This window comes from Heliangelus exortis, chromosome 10 (assembly GCF_036169615.1).
Source record: "Heliangelus exortis chromosome 10, bHelExo1.hap1, whole genome shotgun sequence".
NCBI classification, from domain to species: Eukaryota; Metazoa; Chordata; class Aves; order Apodiformes; family Trochilidae; genus Heliangelus; species Heliangelus exortis.
In genome coordinates this window covers 14,789,994-14,817,879 of record NC_092431.1, presented here as the reverse complement: position 1 = coordinate 14,817,879, position 27,886 = coordinate 14,789,994, and the positions used below count along the sequence as shown (strand labels likewise).

Sequence of the window (27,886 nt, the reverse complement as noted above, 5' to 3'; positions counted from 1 at the left end):
CTATGTATTTACCTGAAATGAACATGAACTTAGAATTACTCAGAGAATAAAATAAGTAGATTTAATCATAGGCTACAATACTGTTTTCTGAAAAATATTTAAAGACATATCTTTCATGACAATTAGGTATCATTTCAATGGCTATTTCAAAGCATATGGCCAAGACTGACTGGTTCATTAACTCTGTTTTTCCTGCTTTATTCAAAACACACCAGTGTTGCACTGAGGTTTTCTGCTGATGGCACAGTGCATGACATTCTGCTTTTCAATAGCAGAATTAAGTAGAAGCACAAATTGGTTTGAAATATGATTAAATAGCATCATTACTTGGGTATGAAATCTAAAAATCACTGCACTATGACCTTAATTTTAATTGGCTTTTTCTTGAAACCAGCTGCTAAACAGCACCACTGATAGAAAGCTATTCAGTTATTTCTAGGCAGTTCCTAACCCCTCAGTGAACAACGTGTTAGCTTGTCACAGTCACTTATTTTTCCTCACACTGTGGGGAACAAGGTATGTAGAGAAACATCTAGAGAATTATCTTGAATACATTTGACCTAAAGGAAGATGACTTTGTTTCCCACAAGTTCAAAAGCAGGTTTCAAAAGGAAATCACAAATGTTTTTTTCTGTATAATCCTCCATTCAGCACCCATAAATTCACTACAGACACCAATGTCTTCTCTAGTTCCTGACAGTGCCTTTACCATTATCTTTGCTTGAAAAGATTAAAAAAAAAATGTCTAATAGTCTTAAGTACATTCCCTATTATTTTCCATTCAGCCTAGTATTTCTGATTCAAATTTTGCAAATATTTTATAAGTCTTCTTCCATACTTCAAAAGCAAGTTCTTTGTTATATAATGAACATTAGCATTTTGCTACCAGTATTGTTCTTTTATTCTGATAATTTTTCTATCTTATCTTCCTAGTCTAACCTTTACATCAAATAAGCAGATCCCACAGAAATGAGATTTGTGGTTTATGTATGACTGATGCAACTAAAATTCTGTCATAGGCTGAGTGGACCAGGATAATTTATGGTACCAGTACGAGGACCTAAAGAGAGGGTCTTAGGATCCTGAGGTGTCTAGGAGGGGTGGAACACAGAGGGGTCAATATTCCTTCCCATTCCCTGCCCAGACTGCAGACCAGGACCCCCTCTCTCTTTCCTCCACTCCCTGCTCAGCTGCTGTTCCCTGTGCTCCTTTACCATCAGCTGCCTCCTGCTCTTCAGAACCCACATCCATCGGGTGCTGGGAAGAGCCCTGGAGCCCTCTCCTGAGTCAGCCCTGCCCCAAGGGGCACTCAGGCACCTGTCCCTGCCAGCACCCAGATCAGCTTGTGTATAGATTTGTATACATTTGTATAGTTGTTCCTTATCCCATGGGCCTTTCCCCTGTTCCAGGAAACCTGTCCCAGTTTTAATTTCCAATTTCCAAGCCTCTTGTCCTTACTCCCCTTTTATCTTCCCTTGGGAGGGTGAAGAGGGAATAAGAGAGAGCAATTCTGTCTTCAAAAACATAAAGACAAAAGTAAGAAAAAAAATGAGATGAGAAAAATTTGAAGAGAAAATCTGAAACATTCTTTTTTTCTCTGCGGTCAGATAAACTCCCACAAGGTCCCTTTTCTTGTTTTAACCTTCCATGGATCACTCACATGCCCATACAAGCCATGCAATGTTCACCTAAAGAAGCTCAATATAGTAATTCTCAGTAAATGTCTCCACCACTCTGCCCAGTCACACCTCCCCTCCCCTTTATCTTTCTGTTCCTGACAAGGCAGTCTGATGGTATGGAATGTTTTGCACTGGCACAGAACACAATTCCATCAAATCAGTATTCAGCAATTCAAACATTCAACCAGTTACAGTGTCGCTCCCAGGAAATTTAGCAAGGTTATAGTCTGTTAATAACTTATCTTCAGAAATAATGACATTTGTATCATAAAGCTGAGAAAAAGAGGGCACTTTACAGATAAGTGCCATTATTCAAAAAGCTTCCATGTTAGAAATCATTTTGTGGCTGCCCTTTAGATACAGACACATCTCCATGTTACAGCAATTATTCATCATTTACATGTTCATAATTTGGGAGAGTTTTGAACTCAGTGAATAAAAGGCTTACATGCTGCCTCAATTGGTCAAACAAGCCTCAGTAATACTTCATAGCTAAGAGACTCTAAATAAATTAAATGACAAGTGGGGAAGCATGAACCTTCTCTAGTCTGCCTGTGAACACAGTGAAAAGTAGCAATAGATTCCCAAATCTAGGATATAAGACAGAAATCTGTCTCACAGTTACAAAATCTCTTGTTACCATAGTGATGGGGACTGAGCAAACGACTAAAAATACCTGGTCTTATTCACACTGTCTTTGGAATGTGACCTAAATGACATGTAAGACATGATTTTCCATGAGAAATCAATTGTATTTACTAGGAGCCAACACTGAGAAGCAGATAATCTGCAAGTATGATGTGTGGTCAGACACTCAAAAATGCAGCTTGAACAGAGAGATGGATGGAAGGAAGCATAAAAAACTTATGAGGAAAGGAAACCACATGTAGGTCATTAACTAATCAAAAGCATCAGTTAAACATGAGATTATCTCATGAAATAAAGTTGTGCTTTAAAAGCATTCTTTGGAATTATGGATACATAGAATTAATCCAAAGATCACTGTGTACAAGACTATCCCAGCTGAGATGACCATCAAACTTAAGAAGACAGAGAGACATGTTGAGACTAGCTTTGGTTCACAGCACCTACATGTGTCAGTACAAAACAAAAACGTGTTACAGAAGTGTGCTCCAGGAGGAATTTTAAGTGCCATCTCCCCCCTCAACTTCTGAGGTGCCCAAAGAAGCTGCCTCCATAAATCTCACCCAGGAGCTACTGCTCTGCACTGAGTGGAGCATTGCAGGCTCCTCCACTGATGGCTCTGGTGAAACCAGAATCCAGAAGGAAGCTGAGACCCTAGATTTGTCTGAAGAGCTTAATTGGTTACACTTTTATTTCTGTTTTCAAAGGGTAATGATCTCCCTTCTATTTATAGTACTGTGTATCTTCATTCTTGCCTTGTGACATATTTTATTATTTATAAGAATTCATCTGTGAATATACAAGTCAGTTGGCCTGAGTTGTTCAAGGGTATTGGAAGGCAAAGCACCACTGACTTTAGAAAGGGGGAAATATTTTGCCTGGAGATATCTGCAAGCACAAATGCAGAGCAAAACTGCTCTGCACCCTCTTAAGTATATTCCAGGGTAGTATGGGATTATATTCCAGCATTTTTAGACACAGTGGACATCCAGAAAATGTGCTTTATTTCAAGTATAATGATGAAATGCTCCATTTTGAAAATGATCATCAGTATAAGGTAGGGTTTATCCTGACTGTGCTTTTAAGAATTATTGATTGCAAGCTTGCATGGTACCCATGGAAGGATAAAACACAATCAAACAAAACCCCACAAATCTGCAGCATCTGCAGTTGACATTTTGTACCACTGCAAAGCATTTTTTCAGGAAACCACTAACCTGGACAGACCATCTGGAAGACACGCTGAATTCCAACAGCAGATATTGAATAGCCACAATCTCTCAGAAATTCAGGTAGATCATTTCTATCCATCTTTTTATCAAACTCTCTCTTGGAAAACATGGATTCATAAACTGGAGAAGAGAAACTTCCATCAGATTCATATTTACAGGAAGTTATTTGGCACTGATTTTAAAAAAAATATTTGCTTCCAAATTCAGTCAACTTCATAAATGTAGTATGAAAAGTTAGGCCTATGCAAGGGTCATATAGTGAGGTAGTTTGCTGCTGACTTAATTAATAAAACCACTGGTTTTCTTGTAAGGGTTACCAGAAATACATCATACACAGCAAATTATCTTATGCCTGAGCATCTCTATCATCTGCCCTTCTGTCTTCAACAAAGCAGAGCAACTTAATATCAATTTAACATTTTAGAAAACCACAACTGCCTTTTCAAGGCAGTTTGCACGATAATCTTTGAGGACCACAAAGGCAAAGCAACAAATAAAGACAATAAATTGGGCTGCAACATCACATCTACAAAGAAGCTCTGAGGGTACAACTTAAAGAGTTGTTAAAAACACCAGTTACTTAATCAACAGCCAGCATTCCATTACAATGGGAACAGTAGAACAGTGTTCAGTCAGCCAGCATTAAACACTATTTATGGGTTATGCAGCCTAAAATAAGAATATACATTTTAGGAAGATACAGGTTATGTTTTAAGAATTAATTAGTTTTATTGATATTTTTATGTGGGGAAAATCAAATATAAAGTTACACATACACACACATTCCATACATTTCTTTTTTTTCTGTATGATTTTAGGAACCTAAGACCAGATTATGGAATTTAAAAGTAAAAACTGAGACCATGCCATGAATCTTCAGAATGTATGATTTGCATCAGTATGGCATTTGGAGGGAATTCAAAGTCTAACCACTGAATATGTTCAAATTAAGTATTCAAATCCTCCCACTTTATTCTGAAGTATAAAGTTTTATGAATGTAGAATTAAAGGACTGAATGGAAATGGGAATCAAGATATAAACAACCAATGCATATGAGGTTCAAAAGGCATAAGTCAGTAAGAACCTAATTCCAGTATTTAACAGGTGCCACATTTTTACTCCTCTGGAATGCTAATGGCTATTTAAAAGAGAGAATTAAAAAAAAACCTTAGCACTAAAAAATAAAAAAAATTTAAAAATTTAAAAATTAAAACCAGGACATTTCTAACCTTAAATAATGAAAATTATCACCATAATCCATCTTGCAGTATTGCATTTTGATGCATGGCTGAAAACCATACTAATTCTCTTTATCTGAGCCTTTTCCCATGAGGAAAGCTACTTTCTAGTGTCTGCACTTATCTGATCTTAAACATCCTCCCTGATGAGATGGCCACCTCTTACTCTGGAAGAGGAACTTGAAGGGCAATGAATCAGACAAAAAGGAAGTTTAGATTGGATTCTGCAGTCTAAACTGCTTTTTATTTTGCTTTAATATCTTCCTATAATCCTTTGGGTAATAGGGACTACACAAATAGAAACATTCAGAAGAATGCAGAAGGCAGCAAGCAGAGCATCTGGAGTTAAGGAACAGGCAGTGTTAGCATTAGTCAACTATTTCCTCTTTTTTCAAGACTCTTCTGCTTATGTATGAGGAGAAGCAGCCCTTGTGTCTGTGTGTTCTTGATTATGCCTTCATGTTAGTGTCATTCATACTTTTTCTGACCATTGCTGTTTATTCTATTGCACGTCCATGAATTTTCTACCATGTAGCTGAATGTATCTATTGATGTTCTCTACCAGATTTGCTTGGCTGTGACATGAGACAACAAACTGAAGAGGAAAGGGGAAAGAAATGCAGGTATAAAAACTAGCTTCATTAATAACACAGATTGCTTAAGAAAACCTGCTTAAAAAAAACCTACAAAGTGATCTTTACATAAATGTAAACCCTCGATAAATAATAATAAATTTATTTCACTCTGAGAGTTGTTTAAACACTATGCCACCCCTAGTGGTGGCACACTATCTGTGTGCCTTGTGACATATTTTATTATCTATAAGAATTCATCTATGAATATACAAGTCAGTTGTATACTGACCCCACCCCAGCCCTCAAAAATGCAACAGGGCAATAATATTAGGGGAAAAAAAATCTCAGCAAGAATCAAGGAAGAGGATGAAGTGCTATGGAAATTGTGATAGTACTGAGTTTTGCACTTTCTTACCTATTACCTCATTACAAATCTTTCCTGACAGTTTGTGACACTGCCCATCACGTATCAGTTAACAAAGTTACAGTCTACCAACCACAACACAATGAGACAATCACAAACTGCAACATGCAAGAGACAATGCAGTTAATGATAACAATTAATAACCTCCTCAACAAGTGACCAGGAGAATCTCTATTCACACCAAACTCCACAGTTCTACAGTGCCAGAAGGGCATTTAAGAAATGAAGTTGTGCACATGAACACATGAAATCTTCCTTGCAACAAAAGTTGCTTTAAAATAACTGTTACAGACATGCACTATTACGTAAGAATAGAGAGGCCACCGAAATGGAAGAGAATTATATTTTTAAATCTACTGACTTACATTTTTTCTTGTCCATCCACTCCTCTAATTCAAAATACTGAAGTGGTGTAGAGGGATCCGAAACGCCAGCTCGATGTTTAACACGGGCAATCAGGGCACGATAGCTCCTGACCACTGCTGGCAGGGATGGCCCATGACTTTTAGACTGTAATTAAAGACATGTTTCACTTTCACTACTAAGAAATAAGTGAAAGGTGACTAAAGAAATGTATGAGGAGGTGGAACTAAGGTGTGCATAATGTAAGAAAATCCTAAAAGAAAGCAAGAGCAAATTCGATACCTGCAAACTCACATGGACAAGTACATAAAAATAATTACTCCATAGTGCTGACAAGGGATGATCCTTTCCAAAGGTGATTTGATACAGTTATTGAATAAAAATTTTTCAAGATAAACACATTTTATCCCAAATTACAGAAATACCAAATTACACACAGAAATATCTGCACATAACCAGACTGTGAGGGACAGACAAGCTTCTATATCTCAAGGAAAGTGGAACAGTGAAACTTGGCAAGGTGAGAAACTCTGTGTTCAGGATTCATTTTTTTGACTGAAAGTCTGTTGTGGGAGCAAAAATATTAATTGTTTTCTACAGCCCAGGAACAGATACCAAAAAATGTCTCACCTCTGCATTCATTATGTCAGCAGCAAAAACTCCCTCTCCTCCAATATATAAAGTGAAAGAATATTTTTAAAGGTTGAGGATTACCCAATAATACCACCTGATTTTTACCTTATTTTATTGTAGTGACATGAGGCAACCAGGTGCCAATGGTTGCCAGGTAGTGGGCTTGACCTTGTGTGAAGCCCACCTGTGCCTAATTAGGTCAAGCCCACTACCTGGCAATTATTGGCACCTGGTTGCCTCATGTCACTACATTTTATCATTCTGGAAATCTACTAAAATAATAATAACAACAACAACAATAATAATAGCAGCAACAACAATAACAATATAATAATAATAATAATAATGAAATACTTGATAATTGTGTAACAGATGACAGTTCCTACTTGACTCATTTATTTGAATTAGTTACAAGTTTTCTTATGATATACTTCTTGGATAGGGGCTTAGACTGGACCAGAGAAATTGTATCTTAACTGATGTTAGGCAGCATCTGTTAGCACTTAAACTGCAATGTGCTTAAGTTCTTCTGACATGATATAGATTCTGAGATGGAAGGCAAAAGTATGTGCAAATTATGGCATTCTAGGATGTCATTTCTCAGGAACTGATATTTCATTTAGTGATTCTATGAAAACCTGTAATTATACTATAGGATATTGTTGGGAGTTTTTTAGCATTCGAATCTTAAAACAGCAGTAGAAGAAAAGTGCAGCAAACAGTCGGGTAGTTTCAGTCTGTTTCTCTTCCTGGAAAACTGCAAGCTCCAGAACTCACAGTACAATAACATGTTCATCAAGGTTTTCTGATGGCAGAGGTATCAGATGTTACACAGGCCATTCTTTTCTAAAAACTAACAGAGAGCATAATTTTGAGATCAATGGGTTGAAATGGGTCCCAGCAGCACACTCACTGTCTCCCCATTACCCTTGAGGTGCAGAACAGACTTGAGTCAGACAGACTAGCTGAGCACAGGTGGGTTTGGGGTTTTTTTTGTCTGCAATAAGAGGGATTCATTGCAATAATAAGAATTCTAACACCAGTAGAATATTAGTGAAATGTGGATTAAACAGTCAAGATATTACCTTAATCTTTACTCTCTTAAATGCCCTGTGGACCAGCCACCCTCTCACGTATCTTTGAATGCAAATGACAGCTTCAAGTACTTCTCTACTGCTAGGGTGCTTTCTCCTGTCACCAGAAGCTTCAATGACTTCAGGGTGAGCTCCTTTTTTCTTCACCTTCTTCTGAGCTTGAAGGTCAAGCAGTTTGTCACTGGGAACGAAAGGAAATTTGGGTTTCAGTTTTGGGGATGAATGTTTGAACTGCTAGAAGGCAGATTGCAATGTGTACCTAAAATAATTACAGAACCACAGAGAATCTTTTTATTTACACGAATAGCTTGAAAAGGTTGAGAAGGAACTGTGGCCCATTTACCATCTATAGCTACAGAGTCAGCAGCCAAATCTGCATGCCAAGGGTTCTGCTGATGTGCAGACCTGCACAATGCCCAAGGCTTTGCAAACTATAAGCATTCAGTTATTAGTTTAAACATTGTTAGCATTTTGAATTCCTATTCAACTGTACAGGTGAGTTTTTTTCCAAAATGGAGAAAAAAAAAAGTCATCTTCTATGTGAAAGTACACTATTTCAAAAAAACCCAATTTCAGTAATACTAAAAAAATAAGTCACCCACCAGCTTACAACTGAACTGATAATACAAAATATAACAGATAAGATACTGAAAAAGTCAAGTGTCTCTCCTGTCTCAGTGCTAACTTCCATGGATTCAATAAAAAAGCAAGAAAAAATTCTCCTTAAAAAAAAAAATATTTTGCAAGAACATAGGAAATTATTGAAAACAATCATTTTCATAAAAACACACCAGGCAAGTATTGGAGACATTCCTGTCAAAACAAGATAGCAGAAAAACAAAGATAATCAAGAATCAGAACAGTACATGTATTTGCTGTAGTGAATTTACTAAAAGTAATTTTAAGACCCTGAAAGTTCTCAACTTTCTCTTGATACAGAATGAGCATAAAGGAATGAGCATACTGCTTCACCCCTACAGTCCTCCTAGGTGATTACTTGACAAGGTCCCAGCAGAAGAAATGATCAAAACAAGTATGATAAATAATCAAAATGCTAGATTTTGCATTTCAGCTGGCAAAAAAAAAGCAGTAAGCCAGCAGAAATGTAAACCAAAATGTAGCTGAGGATTTTTCATCAACAACATTTAGAGTTTTTTTCTTTTCTTTTAAGGTACAATTGTGAATAGAAATAGTAATATTATAGTTAAGGTCATATGTAGCTGTGCACTGTAAAGTCAATTGTCATTTTACTTACCACTTCCAGATTGTGCCAGGACTAATTCAATCTGCTTGAAATATCATTGGATTGAGAGAAAAACATTTTTTAATGTCTGCTGTTAATTAAGCTAGGTGCTGGTCCGATAAAATCCTTGAGAAACTGAGTATATTTCAGAGTATTTCTCAAAATCTTATATTTTGCTGAGGTTTTTTAATTGATGGTTTGGTTTTGAGGTAATAATATATTTGGTTTAGATTTTTAAACAAAATAACTAAGATGATTTTCAAGCTGGTTATTTTCTGGTATTCTGTAGCACTCTCTCTAGCCAAGATCCTGCAGGATTTCTCATCAGACCATCTTCTTATAATTAAAAAAATATCTTTTGCACGTATTCATCATTCCACTCTACGCCACAAAGACAAATCTGTTCCATCAATCTTGATCTCTCTCCTGGCTAAGAAGTCTTCCAGGTATTTCATATAACCCTCACAGTATGGGAACCACAATTTTCCCACTCACAGCCCAAAACTTTTTTTCAACTGAACCAAGAATTGTTTTCTTTCTTCATTTCCTCTGAACTTTACCAGCTTAGTTCAGCTCCCTACCAGCAGAGGCTGTTCATTTACTTTTTTCCCCGGTGATTCCATCACAAATTAGGAGCATTTTAATTTGCCTGCATGTTTTCAAAGCAATTGCAGTTGCAGAGGTTGCACAGAGAATGAGTGGACTGATCTCCACAGCTGTCTCTGGACAGGTCTCTGGCCATTTGTAGGTGATGCCCATCTTGCTCTGAGACATGAGAATGTGCCAAGCACGAGGATATCCAAAGGCTGCAGTTCTAGACTGATCAATTCCACTGGCTTGGAATACCAAGGAACACCATTATGTCAGATGGACAGGAAGGGAACCACTTGACTTATTAGATACAGAATATAGCCAGTATTTCTTGGGGGTTTTTTCCCAATTTTTGAGAATTTTAGAAGAGGCAATTAGATATGTTGGGAGGGAAGGTCTCATTGTGATGTCTTAAAAGAAGAAACTATTGAAATGCTTTTTTACCCTTTTTTCAGATTTATTTCCTATTCTAGGTTTAGTTTGACTTTTTGAGCAAGATCCTCAAAATCTCTATGAAAGTTGAGGTAGAGGTAGGTTATAAGAGGAAGGCAGGGAACTTGGATGGAAGGAGAAAAAGTCTTCCCAAAATCAACAAATTTTATTATTTTTTACTGAAAATATATTTCAGAACAATTCTGATTGTCTAGCCATTAAGATTCTTTTTTATATCCATGATAATAAAAATGATATGACAGATATGGATAAGTGGCTGTTTGAAAGACTGAGTGTACAATCAAATCCTCACTTAGGTACAGCAGCTGTCTGCACTACAGATGTCTTTGTAAAATCAAATTCATGCTGCAGATCTGATGGCAATGCACTAAATGGCTCTTCCTACTGAATTAAACATGTGGCAATTTTTTTTATAATCTCACAATTTAATTCATGCAATTTACATATTCTGATTAATAGTGTTGTGTAAAGATATATTTAATATGCTCTGGCACTTACATCAGAATTTTGTGCTGTTCTTAACGATTAATTTATTTTAAGGTTGTGTTCAACTTGCACTGTTCTTTCTCTCATATGAAACCAAAAAATGCATCCTGAACTTCCTCTTGCTTACTGTGCTTTCTCTGTTTCACTATCTCTAATGATAACTTTTACAGGAAAATTTGGAATTTTAATAAAAGAAGATAGCTAAACACAAAAAAAATCAGTTTTATTTAATGTGTTTAGAACATGCTAGAGCAGCACAAATGCCAGGCATGATGTTTGAAAAGGAATTTCTATCAACCCAACAGTTTATCTGCATTAATATATATTCCATCACTTACAAATTTCAGTTCAGATAATGTTACTAATTAGTTTTGGCTGATACTGGAGTATTTTGTATGCCCCATTTATAAAAGCTGTTTGCCCATCTGTTAATAGGTTGGAAGTGATTAAAGGACACTTATTTTGGCTGTTGCAAAGGCCAAATCATTTTAAAGCTGCAAATATGTGACAAAATCAGCTAAAGGTTTGCCAAGTTCAGGACCTGATTATCCTGAAGAGTTGTGGTGTCTGCTTTCCTTCCCTCCTGCCTGAAGTATCCATGAGTTTTCAGTACATAATAGCAAAAATTCAGCCTACTACGACTGGCCAGACCTACTATCTGTTTAAAAGGAGGTTTCAAATAATTTTGAATGTTTTTCAAATATCTAGTTAAAAATGATTTCTGCTGTTTGTGTATTAACTTTGAAATATTACTTCTGATATCCTAACTAAACTGTGACTTACAACAGTACAGGGTATCCCCATATTTTAGTACCTGTGTCTTCTTTTCTTGCCTATAGTTTCATCAGTGTGCATAAAAGAACAGGAAAGCCAGGGAAAAGTCAGTATTGGAAATATCAGAGGAAAAAGAAGACAAAAAAAGAGGATAAAGAATTTGAATGAAAATGTCATGGACAGCGAGCAGGGAATCAACAGCAAATCAAAACCCTAATGGCAAGAGATGTATCTGTGCCATTACTGGGAGATGATTACAGGTTTCATTTCCATCTGGGGAGGAGGATTTCAGTCCCATGATGAACTGACATGAAGACAAAAATCAGCCTTGTACACAGAGCTGGAGTAAGTCCTGTGTACCACTCACATCCTATGGCCTACCTGAAGGCAAATCCCATGTAGCAAATTACCCTCTGCTTTTTCTCCTTATACTTAACTTGAAGCTTCAGAGTACGAGGACAACCCAAGCAGACCCTTACTGCAGAAGAGGAGTAGCAATGGAGTTATGAAAAGAGCACTGAAACAGAATTCTAACTCTGGTTTGCCTGCAAATCCCTGAATGCTTTTTTTCCTCGACCAGATATGAACTGTAGTAGGAAAAGGAAAAGACAAATAACTAACTCTAGACTTACTTGCTTCATCTGCAAATTTAATTTTATAAATGAGCAACATAAAGTACTACCAATATACATTAAAGTCATACCACCTGCTTTGTACTATTTTAATGGAAAATCTGTCAGGCTCTTTCTTTAATGATTATATGTCTTAAAAATTCAACAAATGAAAGGATTATCACTGAAATCATATTAATCTGCAAAGGATTAACAGCCTACTGTTGAAAGACTTCATGAACTGCAATAGGAGAGGCTTTGAAAGAAAAAATGCAAAGAGCTTTTCACATCAATAGTGCAGAAAAGATTGTAGAGATTGAAGCAGCAAAAGTGCAAATGGACTGAAAGAAAGAATGGTGATGAGCATCCAACACTTCAGCACTGAAAAGAAAACAAAACCATAGAAAACATGCTATAAACTGTAACATCCTTACTACCTGTATACAGTTTACTGATTTTCTTTGTAATTTTCTGTGACCAGTTCCTTATTTGTAACTTTAAATAGATGTCTAATTTTAAATAGATTTAGGTATGTTATCAGAAATGTCTTGTTTAAAGAATGAAGCAGTATTTTATTGAATTTGCTGAACTGAATGAAACACTGAGAATGAAGTCTTTATTTCCTACAGATAAAGCCTTCTTTAAGGGATAGAAAGACCCCCCACAATTTATAAAAATACTTTATCTTCAATGGTACACAGCTTAGCTTTTAGGATTTCAAGAAACAAATGATTGTTTTATTTCTGTTATCTTTTCCCTGCCTGTAGGACATTAATGAAATCATGGCCAGGCACTTCTCATTATTTAATGGCCAACAGGGTTCATTTCATTAAACCACAATCAGAAGCTATGTATATTCATGAAGACACTTAAGCATGTGCCTGATTTTAGCTTTAATGGGGTTTAAGGATATGCTTAAAGTTAGGCACTGCTTAAAATGCGAGGCTGAATTTCGAAGGGGGCAATCGCCTGCTTACCTGAGCTAAAGTTGAAATTAAGCATATGCTTAAGTGTTTTGCTGAACACAGATGGAGTGCTGAATGTGTGCCCAGTGATTACTCATAAGTGTCAGTATGTTCTCAATCCAGAAATTATCACTTTACAAATAAAATCTGAAGATATGCATATACATAATCAATGTATGGCTGAGCAGAATTTTGATGACCAGCTAATTACAATTCATGCAGACATAAATTAAGAAGATGATGAAACGCTGCTTAAACTCAAAGATGCAGCCCAAATTATTCACTCTGGATTTATACAGGTGACAAAATGTGACAGTGAAGCAACATGGAGAAATAAAGGCATGCCACAGGGACAGGCACAATAAATAACAGCTTTCACTTCCAGCTCAAGACACAGTTTTCAACTTTAGTGGGCCCTCTTTAGTTGGTTTCAGGGTTTGACACCAAAATTTGCCTCATCTGCTGAGCCTGCAATGATGTTAATAGGAGATCAAACAAACATATCTTGTTCATCATACATAAGAACACAAAACCCAGAACCACTTTGAGGCTTTGCAACTTAATGACATTGACAATCTGTGGATTCTACTTGGAAATAGCAAATGTATGACTAAGACAAGCCCTCTAATGCCTTTGTCAGCTCTCCGATCTTAATTTCCAAAATGAAAGCATTGGAAAATACGCTTGAAAATAAGTAAATCAGTTTCATCTGCTGTCATTTTTACATAACATAAATAAGCATAAAGCACCTCATATTCCTCCTTTCTGACTTAGCAGTTGATGCTGTGGTCTTCTTTTTCTTGGCCTGGAATTCTACCATAGTCTGGAAAGACAGAAGACCTAGTCAGTTAGAATGGTAAAATCTAAGGCAGATAATTACTGCTATATATTTCAAAAACTGTACATCTACTTTAAACAGTTTTGAATTTACATAGAACTGCTTGACTGAGCAAAATTAATAGCTTAAAGTAATAAACCCCACCTAATCAGTAACAGCAAATGTTAGGGATGAACGTAGCAATACTTTGCTTGAAGTTCAGTTGTACAGGTTCAAAGAGGGTAAATACTGCTTTCTTCCTTCCATCTCCTTAATGACTATTCCCTGTCCTGCTACCTTATAATTTTAACAGTGTTCTCATTTAGTGAGTTATGAAAACCCAAACCCAAAATCACTTTACTATCACTTGGGTAGATCAGGTTTGTCTTTTGTTATGGTACTTTCCTTATCCCGTTACCTTTTAGAAAGGAGACAATCCTCTGTAAAAGACTCAGAGAAAAGAGAAAAAAACAACCCAATGTATAACTGAGACATATAACCACAACCCCCTCAGATGTCTTTGCCATTTTAATTCCAGCTTTGCAGACAGCTGACATCACACCAAAGTGTCACCCATCCCAGTATGTTCTGCTTAACAGTGGCCATCAAAGCAGCACAGGCAGGCACAGGAAACATGGCCTTGCCAGGGCACTGCCTCCATCACACACCTGATTACCAGCACTTCAGTGACTCAGCTGAAGGCAGCAGCTATTTCCTTGTGTTTAACAGCCACTGAATAATCACTCAGACACCAAGCTAATCCCTTTTTGATCCCTTTTCTATTTTCAGACTTTGCAACACCTGTGGCTGCCAGATCCACAAATCAATTATGCAGTCTATGAAAAAGATTCTTGGATTTTTGTTCTCTATTTACCACCTGATGATTTCACTAGGCCCCTCTAGTTCCTGAGCTAGAAAAACAATATTTATTATTCTTCATAAGTCTTTCCCCTGACCTTCATGATTTTTATTCCTGACATGTTACCTCTATCACCTGGATCTTTTGATACTGAATCAATGAATGGTAAAATGGCATCAATTATCAGTAAACACAGAATACATTCTCCTGCCTCACCTTTCCCAGCTTGTTTATTCTGTTTTATTACAGAAACTATTCCATACTTCTGGCAAGCCCATACAGTACCTTTTAGATTAATTTTCTTTTTAGGACAGTACAACTGGCATGTAGCATTTAAAACATGTTTTTTTATGGATCTTGTAAGAACAAAACTTTTTTTTTTTTTTAAATCAGATGTGATCCATCTTATTTTAATGTCAGCAAAGCACTAAGTACAAAACCATTCTTTCAAGCATTCTACTTAGCAAGTCTACCCACAGAGCCTAAGTGCTAGACACTGATTATTATTTTTTAATCAAAGCATGCAGGTTTTAAAGGCTGCAAGTCAGTGCACTGACTTGTATTGCATATTTCAAGCAGTGAGGTATGAGTTACCCAACTGTTAGAGAAAAACATTCTTCTTAGGAGGCTGCTACAGCACTTCAAGCAATTGCTGTTGCAAATAGAAGACCTGGCACTGCACACCCTTGTGTATTTTAGGATCAGCCACTACTGCACTTGATTGTTATCAGGTGGGAGACCTGATAACATCCTAAAATGCATGCACATGCTCAGGAATAGTCATAGTACCTCAGTTTATAGGTGTATAGTTCTTTGGTTATTTATTTAATAAGTTTTGTGTTGCCATTGAGTAGGCTTGTCCAGTTTGGTTGGCTTTTATACTACCTGTATTTTGGTCTTTGCTTCTGGTTTTGATCTAGGGATTTGAATCCTGAAGTTGCTCCTCCCAGGATAAGAGTGACACAAGCAAAACTTTTATCAGCCCCATTCAACTGTTTAGAAACACTGTCAAGCAATCTACACTTTAGTCCATGTCCTCTAAAGCCAAGCCAATGCTTCATAAAGTCACCATCTACGATCTAATATGAAGATGAAATTACACTTCTTGTGCAATTTGAGATGTGTCTAGTGATTTAAATGCAGTCTGGATGTGAAAACTGGCTGTCTGAGAGAAAAGAGGAGAAAAGAGTGGACAGAGAGATGCAATCAGCATGCTATCTGCATAAGATCTCAAGAGTCATTCTCCAGAAATTAATGTCTGGGCAAAGATCCAATGCTACAGTAAGTGACTTTGCATATGTCTGGGTATAAATGTATGAGTTCAGAGCAAGCTGGATACCTGGTAGCCTTCTGAGTTACTTCAAACTTAGCAATCAACATGAGATTTCCCAAATGTTATCAAGACATTGTCCAAGAGACTCAGGCCCTGCAGCTGTGTTTACCACTATGTTATTCTGGTTATGAGCTGACAATAAAAACTATAATCCAGAATGTGCCAAAACGAGGTCTCTGAATCTCTCTGTTATTCACAAATCAAATTCCAAACACACACAGGTATCATTCATTTCAAAAATGAACATTTTGAGAAGATAAAACTTCTTTCATAAGACTGCTATGCATAAGGCCTAATACAGCTGAGTGAAAAGTATTTTTCACCTTTTTAAGATTCTTTCTTAAGTAAGGTATATTTTATTCAATTTCTTAAAGTAAATTGACCACATAGCTTGAAGTATGTTCCTTTTAACAATAAGGAAAACTGTATCATCAGTCCATGAAAAGTGAGAAACACATGCAAAGGTTCTTTACAATTTGCCAGGCTCTACACTGCTACACAAAGGACTCAAATGGCTTTAACTTCTTTATCTTCCATAAAAGCCAGTGCAGTGAAGCATGTGTTTGACTCGGAATGAGCTGTTCCTACTTCACACAATGATGAGCCACTTGCCAATTGAGTTCAGTCTCCTGCCTCCCACTTGCAAAAGGAATTTAATTGGCTGTTGCAACAAGATGTACACTGATAAATTTGCTGAGAGAAAGGAAAAACAACAAAAAAAACCCAAAAAAAACCCAACAAAAACAACACAAAACAAAACAAAACAAAAAAAAAAAAAAAAAAAGAAAAGAAAAAAGAAAAAAGAAAAAAAAATGCAAACAATCTTATCTGAAGAGCTCATATAGTATTTTTTTTCCACAGATCTCTGTGCTGGTCCACCATCTCAGTAGGTAGCAATGCTTCAAATAGCCATTCCTGCCTCTGGATTTCCAAGTTTTACCTCAGACCATCAAAAAGTTGACCATTTTTTTCCTTTCTTTCCCAAACTACCTTACAAGTCTCCAGTGTGTGGTCCAGGAGGTTGCATACACTTTCATGGGATACTGCCTCCTGCCTTTGAATTCCAAGTTTTATTCAGCCTGAGACAAGGGTGTCCTGCAATAAAGGCCTTGTTTCACTTCACAAGCCACCTGTTATCTTCTTCACCAACCTGCCAACTCCTCTAGAGCTTCCCAGTCCTGCTACTCCCCAGCCCACTGTGCCATCTGCACAGCAGGAATTCAGAGATAAACTTGCAAAGTGTTACAAGTCCCAGCTCTGTCTCAGAGTCGGTGCTGCTTAGTGAGCAGAATAATTATTCTGGAATAAAAGTAACTTTTATTTAAAAATAATGCTTGCATGGAAGCCTACTCCAGAATCAGGGGTAGCAAATTAATTTATTCCATTCTAACTTTGTTAATCTGCTTCCTTTTTTGTACAGGGCCCAAAACCTCTTTGTAAATACATTAGATTTTCTTACCAGGACAGGATATATGTGGATTTAATGGCAGTCATCTACACAAAGAATTATTAATTACTCAAAAAATCATTTTAAAATTTTCAGTTATTTCTGGAAGTAACATTTCCAGCATTTTGGAAGCTGGGAAGAAGTTGAAATGCAGGACTCTGAAGACTCCTAAGACCTCTGTCCCAAAGTTAAAAAAAAACCAAAAAATAAAAACCAAACTTTTGCAATAAGACCACGTCACTGGAAATTGGACTGTCATATGAAAGACTGGAAGAGGTTACTGCATTGCAACCAGAGAAAACATTCAGCTCATCTATTGTAGTTAGTGGTACCCTGCCACAGAAATGCAAGGCCTTAGTCTAGATACCAGTGTCCCACACTGCTGGATGTTGCTTAAATAAAAGTAGAGAATCATAGAATTGCTCAGGCCCTAAAGATTGAGTCCAACCTCGTCCTAACCTTATTACCTCATTTCTGATGACCCACTGCTAAGTCATGTCCCCAAGCACCACATACAGACAATTTTTAAACATGTTTAGGAGTGGAGACTCAACCCCCTCCCTGGGGAGCCTGTTCCAGTGCTTAACAACCCTTTCTGCAAAGAAGCTTCTCCTGATATCCAACCTAAATCTCCTCTGACCCAACCTGAGGACATTTCCCTTTGTCCTGTCATCTGTCACCAGTGAGAAGAGACCAACCTCAATCTCACTACAACCTCCTTCAGGTATTTGTAAGGAGTGATAAGGTCTCCCCTCAGCCTCCATTTCCCCAGACTGTACAGCCCCAACACCCTCAGTTGCTCCTCAGAGGGGATGTTATCCAAACCCTTCACAAGCTTTGTTGTCCTTCTCTGGACCTGCTCCAACACCTCAATTGTGGGAGCGGCAAAGAAAATGCGTGCAACCAATATGGTTGATAAACGAACTTCTGGTTTATTGCGCAGCAACTTTCGCTTATATAGTGCTTCCCTGACCACACCCCAGCCACCAACATAACTTTTTATTGGACACCTGGTGTGTTTACCTGTAGCACAGCAAATCCCTGGTGCAGGTAGCACCGGAGTATGGGCCGATCTAATTGGCCTCCCAAACATGGGGTTGGGCATAGTAAAGGGGTCGTACCTCCTATCTCTTCGAGAATATTCAGGAATATTCTCCAACATTCTCCAAGCCTCTCTAACATTCTACAACACTCAATGTCCCTTTTTTTACTGAGGTGCCCAAAACTGAACACAGTTTTGAACAATTACTACCTCAGGTGGTTCACAGCTGCAGTAAAAATCAGAAGACAACAGAGGAATACAGAGAGCTGAAGTAACACAAGGAAACAATGAAGTGAGTTTGATTGGCACGACCCAGAGTTATCACAGTACATCAGGACCTTAATAGTTGTTACCTTAGAACAGACAGTGCAGTAAAGGTGAATCTTAAGAACGAATAAAGTGCTATCAAGAGGTTGTTTTGGACCATCTACAAAGAGCTTCTGCCAAGACTAAAAGGTAGCACAGGGAAAGCACCCCTAGTTGCACTCTGGAACATTGAAACTGGAATCATTCATCAATGGGAAGAATAGAAGCTGATCATCCTATTGTGAATCACAGAGGAAGAGTGGAAAAGGGTATTTCATGCTTTGTTCAATTCAGATTATTACAGTATTCTGTCTAAACTGGTGAATTTGAACTATGGAACCACTTTGCATGATAAACAGTAGAACTCTTGATCAGCCTTGAATCTTAATGCAGAAATGGGTAATTCACAGCTCGTTTTGAAAGAGCTTTTGAGTCAAATAACTGTCACAGATTAGGTCAAGTGCAAAACATTACTAAAGCAAGCCAACCAAGGTTTCTTGACTCTTAAAACATCACAGCTATATGTGTGTGTGATGTTTTACCTCCTTCCAAGGCAAATTAATCAATAATTCAAAATAATAGCATCCTGGAAACGTAGCATCTTGTCTATTACATATTTTTCCTCCCGTGTCTTTTGGGGAAAGATTTTATTAAGCATATTTGAAAGTTTAATGAAACACAGTCACTTTTTTGTTTCTGTTAATTTTTCAGAGAATACATGAAAGCCATTCTGAAACTCTACCACCCCTTGTGTGCAGATACAAGCAAAGCTACAGGCACTTTCTGAGCACATCTACTCAGATGTCTGTAGGCAAGAGGTAGCCTGCTTTATCTAGGCACCCCAAGACTTATTTATGCTGTGAAGGCTGAAAATTTACTGCATCCAGCAGTATTTCTTCTTCTGAACATTATTTTTGATCTAAAGTTGGACAAGGACACTAATTCCATCCCATCTGATTTCATTTACCTTTTAAATTATTTTTTCTGTACTTTTTTTTAAAATGTGGGTGCTGTCTGTAGACTTGTCAGTCTTCCTCAGGAAGACTTCATCAGAAAAGTTTGCAAATCATCAGCTAGCAAAGTTCACTTCACTTTGTCAATTCATAAAGGATTATTCAGTTAACACCTTTATTGCAGCTTAAGTGATCTTCACATAAATTCCTAAAATTTTCTAATTCTTAGAATACTTTTAAGGATGAAGGTAACATTTTGCTTTTAGTCACTATCAGTCTAAGCCTGTGGCAGATACAAAACACACCTTTGGACATGCCATTGGTAACAAGCTTAGTAATACAATAGTCTCACTGAACTATCTCTAGAAATACACTGCCACTGTTCCTGTCCCTGTCAACTTGAATCATTTTGACTGATCAGTGTTGTTTAACAAAACTTTTAATGAAATCTTACCAAAACAATCTTATCGTCAATAAGACTATCCCATATTGAAAACTAAACTTTAGATTCATTGTCCTTATGGATGAATGTCATCCAAGAGATCCTTAGACAATCCTACTCTCCAGTACAGTTTTCAATTCAGGAACAAAAATACGAGTCACAAAGTTGTAGATAATTTCTGAGGGGTTGTTGCAAATTACAAAGCTTAAGATGGAGAACAAGTAAATCTCAAAATACAACCATGAGTTGTTTAGTGTGCATAGTTATTTACCTTTTTCAAACCCAGTTTTTTTCAAATACAATAAAAATCAATTCCTTAGCTATGCAATTTTTTACATGAAACCAGTTCTAACCGATTTAATTCCTAATTGTGTTTTCTCATTACTTGTAAGATGGATAAGGATCTGAGTGAAGGATGGACAGTGGTGCATTGATCTAAACAAGAAACTGGGCTAGCAGGAGGTTACTGGTGTATTTCCTCCAAAATCTGTGTCACTACTCAACATAATAATGCTTCCATTCCTATTCAGCATAGAATAAGAGTGTATCAGTGAAGTGACACACAGCTGGAGTACAGCACCAATAAACCTGGAGGATCAAAGCACCACATAGGAAAAGAAAAACTGGATGATATTGTACACTGGAATTATTTAAACAGAGTGAGAGTACAAGTGCAAGTCTGTAAATTGAGTAATGAGGAGAAATCCTATGCAAGTTTTTGTTTTGTTTTTTTTTTTTTCATCAGAGATGGTAGAAGGGGAACACCTGGATGTCTCAGCAACTTCCAGCATGGCCATAAGCCATAGCTGTGCAGAAGCCAGTTTGATCCTGGAACTACCAGACAAGGGAAAGCTTAATGCTACTCTGTGAATTGTTATATTCTGTATCACTGTGGTCACTTCACATTTCAGGAAGGTGAATTCTGACTGGTTAAAGTGCAGGGAAATGGCTCTTAGGACAGCTAAGGCAAGAAGAGAGTCTCATATGAGAGGAAAAACAGAACTTCACCTTTTCCAGCCCAGAAAGACAAAGGCTGACACTGGACACCACTGATTGAGGCAAGAGTGAGCGTAAAAAGTCAAGGAGGGAGAAGAATTATAAATACAAATGACACTGTTGTCAGCAAGTAAAAACTTGCTTAAATTTGGGATGAAAACTGAAGGTTTTTGACTAGCAAAGGAAACAAGAGTTTTGCCATGGAAGTAGTGGAGAAAGAAACAAACAAAAGAAAAAAAAATCACAGGTGAAAACAAGTGTTTAATAAATGCGTAAATGGCACAGTTGCCTACAGCAAGGTCCTGGATCATTAGGTGAAAATACTCTGATCAGTCCAAAGTCACTCTCTTTGTAAATTAACTGACTGTCAGGACAATTTACAAAGGGAACTGAATTACAGCACAGAAAGAAAAGTTCTTGTTTATACAGAGGCTGGGCTCATAGTGCTTTCCAAAGAATACAAAGAAAAATTATCTGACTGTATCTGAGTATGACTCATTTAAAAGCAGCTATCATTATAAAGTGCTTTTAGGGATAACATCTCTCAATTGAAGAGGAGCTAGAATTCCAGCTGCCACCATCCAGAATCCTGTCCAACTTAATTTAAACTATCAAACCTTCTCACTTCTTTCATATTCTGCTTTATTCACAGAGAGAGCCTCCTTTTTAAGAACAAAAGAAGCATTTAAAGAAAAAAGAAAATTTCCACTTCTGTTTCTTGCAAGCTTTACAGTCTTCACAAGTGTTTTCCAACAGGCTAAAATATGTTTGAAATTATTTTATTAAATAGTAGGATCTATTCACTTCTAACGTTAAACAGAAAACTTAAAGTAGGGAAGTCACCTCCAACAGCTGCTTGCTACCTTAGATTGCTTTTAACATTCAATCTTTGTACCTCAAAACCATGCAGTTTCTAATCTTCTGTAGAGAATGTGTGAAGTTTTTTTAAAACGTTTCTTTTGCTTTCATAGCTTTAGCTCATTTTAACTGTATCAATTTCTGTAATCTTTGCAGTGTTTAATGTTTTTCATAAAATATTTGCCAAAATTGCTACAAAGGTATGGAAATTTAAATTACCCAGTTTCTGCCTTACATTACATGAAATTATTACAAATCATTTCAGCTTTATCATCCTACCAGGAAAAAAAGCTTACACTTCTGGGTAGTGTGATGTAAAATTCCAGTTGGTGAAACAACAGCCACGAAGATGCAAATGTCTTATTCCCCTTCTTAAAGAACGGGCACACCCAGATCAAGCTGTTTCAATTTTGACATTAGCCTTTGTTATCGAGCTCATAGTCTGTGAGTCTCATTTCAAAGTCTGTGTGCTTCTGACATCTAGATGTCCAGTTTGGATTATTTTAAAACACTGATTTCTTCTTTATATGACAGTCTGTATGTAATATGTCACATGCATGAACATAATGCAATAGACTTACATTCCTGGAAGTTCTGCTCATGGCAGTGCACCCATGCTGAAGCACAGCTTTGTCCATAGGAATGGGCAGAGTCTGGTACTTATAATCATCTGAGAACCAAAGGAAAGCCAACATGACCCCAATCTTAGAGAAGGCAAGGAGGACCTGGGTAACTATAGACCCATCAAACTCACCTCCATCCCTGGAAAGGTGATGGAACAGCTTATTCCCAGAGCCATCTCAAAACAAACTAAGAGGATGGTTATCAGGAGTAGTCAGCATGGATTCACCAAGGTTAAGTCATATTTGACCAATCTGATAGCCATTTATAATGGGCTAACTAGGTGGGTAGAGAAGGGGAGGGCAGCTGACATGGTCTGTCTCAATCCCAGCAAGGCTTTCAACACTGTCTCCCGTGGCATCCTCACAAACAAACTTGAGAAGTGTTGATTGGACGAGTGGGGCTGAGTCCATCTGGAGGCCTGTGACCAGTGGTGTCCCTCAGGGGGCAATACTGGATCCAGTCCTGTGTAATTTACTCATCAATGACCTGGATGCCTTCAGTGGGCTGTTAGCAAGTTTGCTGATGATACAAAACCAGGAGGGGTGGCTGGCACACCAGAAGGCTGTGCTGCCATCCTGAATGAGCTGGGCAGGGAGGAAGATAACGAAATTCAGTAAGGGCAAGTGTAGGGTACTGAATCTGGGGAAGAACAACTCCTGTGGGGAAGAACAAAAGGTTAGGGGTTGACCTGCTGGAAGGCAGATCTGGGGAAAAAGCCTTGAGAGTCATAGTAGACAACAGGGTCACCATGAGCCAACAATGTGCACTGGCACCCAAGAGGGCCAATGCCACCCTAGGGTGCATTAAGAGCATGGCCAACAGGTCAAGGGAGGTTATTCTCCTCTTCTACTATGCTCTGGTGTTGCCTCACCTGGAGTACTGTGTCCAGTTCTGGGTTTTCCAGTTCAAGAAGGTCAAGAAAACACTGGAGAGAGTCCAGCACAGGGATACTAAGATGATTAAGAGACTTGGACCATCTGCCCTGTGAGGAAAGGCTGAGACACCTTGGGTTGTTTAGCTTGGAGAAAGGAGGCTGAGGGGGGATCTCAGCAATGTTTGGAAATATCTAAAGGGTGGGTGTCAGGAGGATGGGGCCAGGCTCTTTTCCATGGTGTCCAGTGACAGAACAAGGGGCAATGGATCAAAAATTGGCACACAAGAGATTTAACCTGAATATGAGAAAATAATTCTTTACTCTGAGAGTAACAGAGCACTGGAACAAATTGCCCAGGAAGGTTTTGGAGTCTCCATCCCTGGAGACATTCAAAACTCACCTGGACATGTTCTTGTGTACTCTGCTCCAAGGTATCTTGCTCTAGCAGGGGAGCTGGACTGGATGCTCTCCAGAGGTCTCTTTCAACCCTTACCATTTTGTGAATCTGTGATGTAAGAATATTTGGTAAATTGAGAATTTCTGGACTCAAAATCTTGGCTACTGCTCCAAATGTGAACTTTGTTCCCCCAGTTTGATAACAACAGTTTTTACACTATAGACCACTGATACAGAAAGCTAGGTCAGTTACTGAAAATGCAAGAATTTCTAATGTATACAGATGTATACATAACGTATACAGAGCTCCTCCTTCCTGACCAATACTTGATCACTGTACATACCCTCTTGCCCTTCATGCTTTTTTGCCTTGCTTGGCTGTACTCCTTCACAGGTCCAATTGTGCCTCTCCAGTCCTGGTATACTTTGCCTGTTGAGAAGATCAGTGTGTTTTTGAAAAATATGTCATTTACCCAAATTACTTCCTGTTATTTATTTGTACTTAAGCTATCAAATGAGCAGTTTCAGTTTCCAGAAGTGGAACACAGTCTGCAAAATACACAGTTTACTTCTTGTACTAATGCTCCTCATTTTTGCTCTTGGTTCCAGGTCACAACATTGTTTTTGCTCTAATGTGATAATATATCCTCAAAGTATTCTGAATGGTAAAATATACATACACTAAATATCAGCTTCAACTGCATTGAATTCCTGGTTTCTATACAACTTCATTTAATGAAGATGTATGCATTACTTAAAATTGTGAGATAAAGTGCTTCAAGTTCTTAATAGCAATTAGATTATCTAATGGTTTTGTAAAATGAATGATTGTAAGAAGTTATTGCATCACATGGCAGTGATTGTTACATTCTGCATGTAATAAGATAGATTTGAAATGGTAACATGCTTAACCCATACCACAACAGTTCTGATAAAGATGGAAGAAAGAACTTTCTGCTCCAGATTTTGAAACAAAAATACAACCTTGACTTCAGTGAGTGCACTGCAATACCAGGAAGAAGCTGCTTACTGGAAGAGGTCAATGGTCCTTCTTGTCCAGGACTCATTCTCCAAGCATTTCTAAGAAAATTTTAATTGCAAACTGTATAGTAAAATCTATATTGATTATAGATAATCTATATAGATTATATTTATAATATGAATATATATAATCTATATACATTATATCTGTGTATATTATTATATCTCCTCTAGATTCACTGGTATTCAGTCATGTCCTTACCACATTTTACTATTATATTTGATAATTACTCTAGTTAATTTTGGTATTTTTAAAAATTTGGTATTGATAATTTCATTTTTAAATTACCTTAAAAAGCAACTGCCATTTTGTGAAAAGGACAAAGGTTTATTTTCTCTTTTAAAAATCACTTTTGTTTTGCTGTTAGGAAAGCAAGACCATGTAAAGATGGAATATCTTGCTCTATCTTTTCTTTATTACTCAGCATGCCTGAGACAAATGTACCTATTTAAATGTCCCTTTTTTGTAGCATTGTTCTCTTTTCTGAAGCTTTTTGCAGGTAAGCATTGTCAAGGCCTTGGACTGTAAAAGGGCCATCCTGATGCTGCCCCATGCTTCTTTGGAATGCTGTGCCCAGGACTGCACTCTGTATTTCACAGCAGGCTGCATCAGTAATTTATGAAGAAACTTTATTATTCTTTCTGCATTTGCCATATTAACTCTGAACAATATAATACTCTGTCTTTTTATTCTACTGGTCACAACACTTAGGAATGAATGACCTTCTAGACATTATTTTTTTAAGAAAAAACAGCAAATTCTGTTCTATGTTTGATAGAGGAGGCACAGTATACTAGAAAACATGCACCTAAAGGATGTTCAGCTAAACCTCTACATGCAAGAAAGATCAGGAGTTATAAATAAATCTCTTTCTTTTGCACTGTTATTTATTTGGCTAAGCAAGCTTCTGCTTAGTGGGATGGATTTTACAACTTCTAACCCTGCCTGTCAATGTCTAACAGAACCCACAAAGATCAGTTACCCGAGTCACTTCTAAAAACCTTGATCACCTGGAAAATACTGCAGAATGTTGTCTATTGTCTTTATTTGCATTAATCTCCCCTCTGTGAGGATAAATTATACTTTAAAAATGTCTGAGACACCTAGGTATGAAAGAAAAAGGAGTCATGTAACGATCACAGGCAAATATCTCAATGCAGAGACATTCAGAGATCACAACACACAGGGGCTCTCTGGCTCTCTACCTTGTTTGTTGCCCCAGCTTGGCAATCTGCTTTTCTGTTATGCACATCACCATTTGCCTGGAAGTCTGAGAACTTAGTAAATATCAACAATACCAGAAGAAGAATGGTGAGGAAAAGAAATGCAGCTCCAGGAAACAGTGAGTCAAAATTCAGTTTAAAAAAAAAAAAAATTTAAAAAAAAAATTTCTTTTTATCATCCCAATTTCTCTGATACTTATTAAGCTTTATCAGGTCCCTAATTAACTTCTCTTCTGACTTCCCTCTGTGCAGCATTTTCATGTCAGGAATTTTTATCTAGCACTTTCTCATAAAGAACATTTCTGTAAGGTCAACCATTCAGGAAGCCTTTCATAAGTCAGAGGTTGCTTCAGGAATCTTGTGATGGATGCATCCACGTGATTCAATAAACAGGTGAGAAAAGCCAGAGTCTAAACCAAGATCCTCTCAAAAGCACTCTTTTGCCCTTTTCTCTAAAAAATTGGTGAGTGGAGGAAAGAGGAGGAAGCTGATGAAAATTAACAGCTAGCTAATGCCTTTTTTAATGGGACACTCATTTTTAAACTATAGTATTTAGAAGAAATTATTAATTAGAATATAGAATTAGTAGTTCATGGATTATATGTATAATTTAAAGAAGGTGGGAGCTAGTCTAATAATTTTTATTAGAGAAGTAATTAAAAACATTTCATATTTATCAATAGAGTCAGATTATGAGTGCTTTGAGACAGTGAACAGAAAAAAGTGTCCAGAATTTACAAATGTAAAGCAGTCATAGAACAGATGAGGTTGAACTTTCAGTCCATTTTGATGTCTTTTAGAATGCAAGGAGAGCATAAATAAGATTGTAATTATCAGTGCACCAAAATAGGAGATTGCACTCCCTGTCTATATTGGGGCTGTCATTACATTTCTTTTTAATTGAAGTTTTGTCAAAGTAGTATTTTCTGTATGGCCCCACTAGATGAAACTGTAACAGAATTAGGGTATTACATGAAGCTTTATAGATCATATTTATATGTGTGTAGAGTAAGAGATTATATACATATACAAAAATTAAGAGTACAATTTCAGTGCATCAAGGAACTATTTAAATGTTCCAGAATGATCATAATATTACAATGTCTTTGTAATTCTCATATAATATAAGATTTAAGAGCATTCAAGATCTTATTAGAAATTAATAACATTTAAGGATATAGTATCATGCTAATAAATTGCTTTGTTACAAGATATTTTTTTGTCAGAAGTTCATCTTAAAATATTTGCTGGTTAACTTCTCTTTGGCAAGTGAATCATTTGAGGCAAATATTAGAAGTTTTAAAAAACTGCCTAGTGAAATTCTGAGCAATCTAAGACCTTAAGTCCCTGATGGATCAACAGAACAATTAAAACATGATGGGTTTTCCTAATATATCCAGTGCACATGCTGCATTTTGACAAGCCAAAACATGACTAAAGTCTACTTTATAGCCTCAGTTTTGGTCTGGTTTATGAATGCCCTATATTTATTGACCCTTTTGGATATGCAGAATGCAAACCTTGCAGAATGAGAACTACCTGTGCCCAGGTGTAGGGACAGCAGCTGCCAATGCATAAAATAACTGTTTCTGTTCCCAAGCTTTCTCATCTCCAAGCTTCAACTTTTGTTGCTTTTTCACCCTGTACCAGCTCCTTTGGGCTGCTGC

General features: G+C 37.2%; 1 protein-coding gene across 2 annotated transcripts in view; it reads right to left on the bottom strand.

The window, feature by feature from the left end:
* The window catches only part of IQCM (IQ motif containing M), a 143,854-nt gene that overhangs the window by 52,901 nt on the left and 63,067 nt on the right, over nucleotides 1-27,886 (bottom strand). For both annotated transcript variants that reach the window (XM_071753692.1, XM_071753693.1), the window contains exons 6-11: nucleotides 24,299-24,384; nucleotides 23,959-24,063; nucleotides 13,757-13,830; nucleotides 7,876-8,065; nucleotides 6,160-6,304; nucleotides 3,542-3,676 (exon numbers count right to left, since the gene is read on the bottom strand). In XM_071753692.1, the coding sequence (XP_071609793.1) occupies nucleotides 3,542-3,676; nucleotides 6,160-6,304; nucleotides 7,876-8,065; nucleotides 13,757-13,830; nucleotides 23,959-24,063; nucleotides 24,299-24,384 (735 nt within the window). The remainder of the gene's footprint in view (nucleotides 1-3,541; nucleotides 3,677-6,159; nucleotides 6,305-7,875; nucleotides 8,066-13,756; nucleotides 13,831-23,958; nucleotides 24,064-24,298; nucleotides 24,385-27,886) is intronic.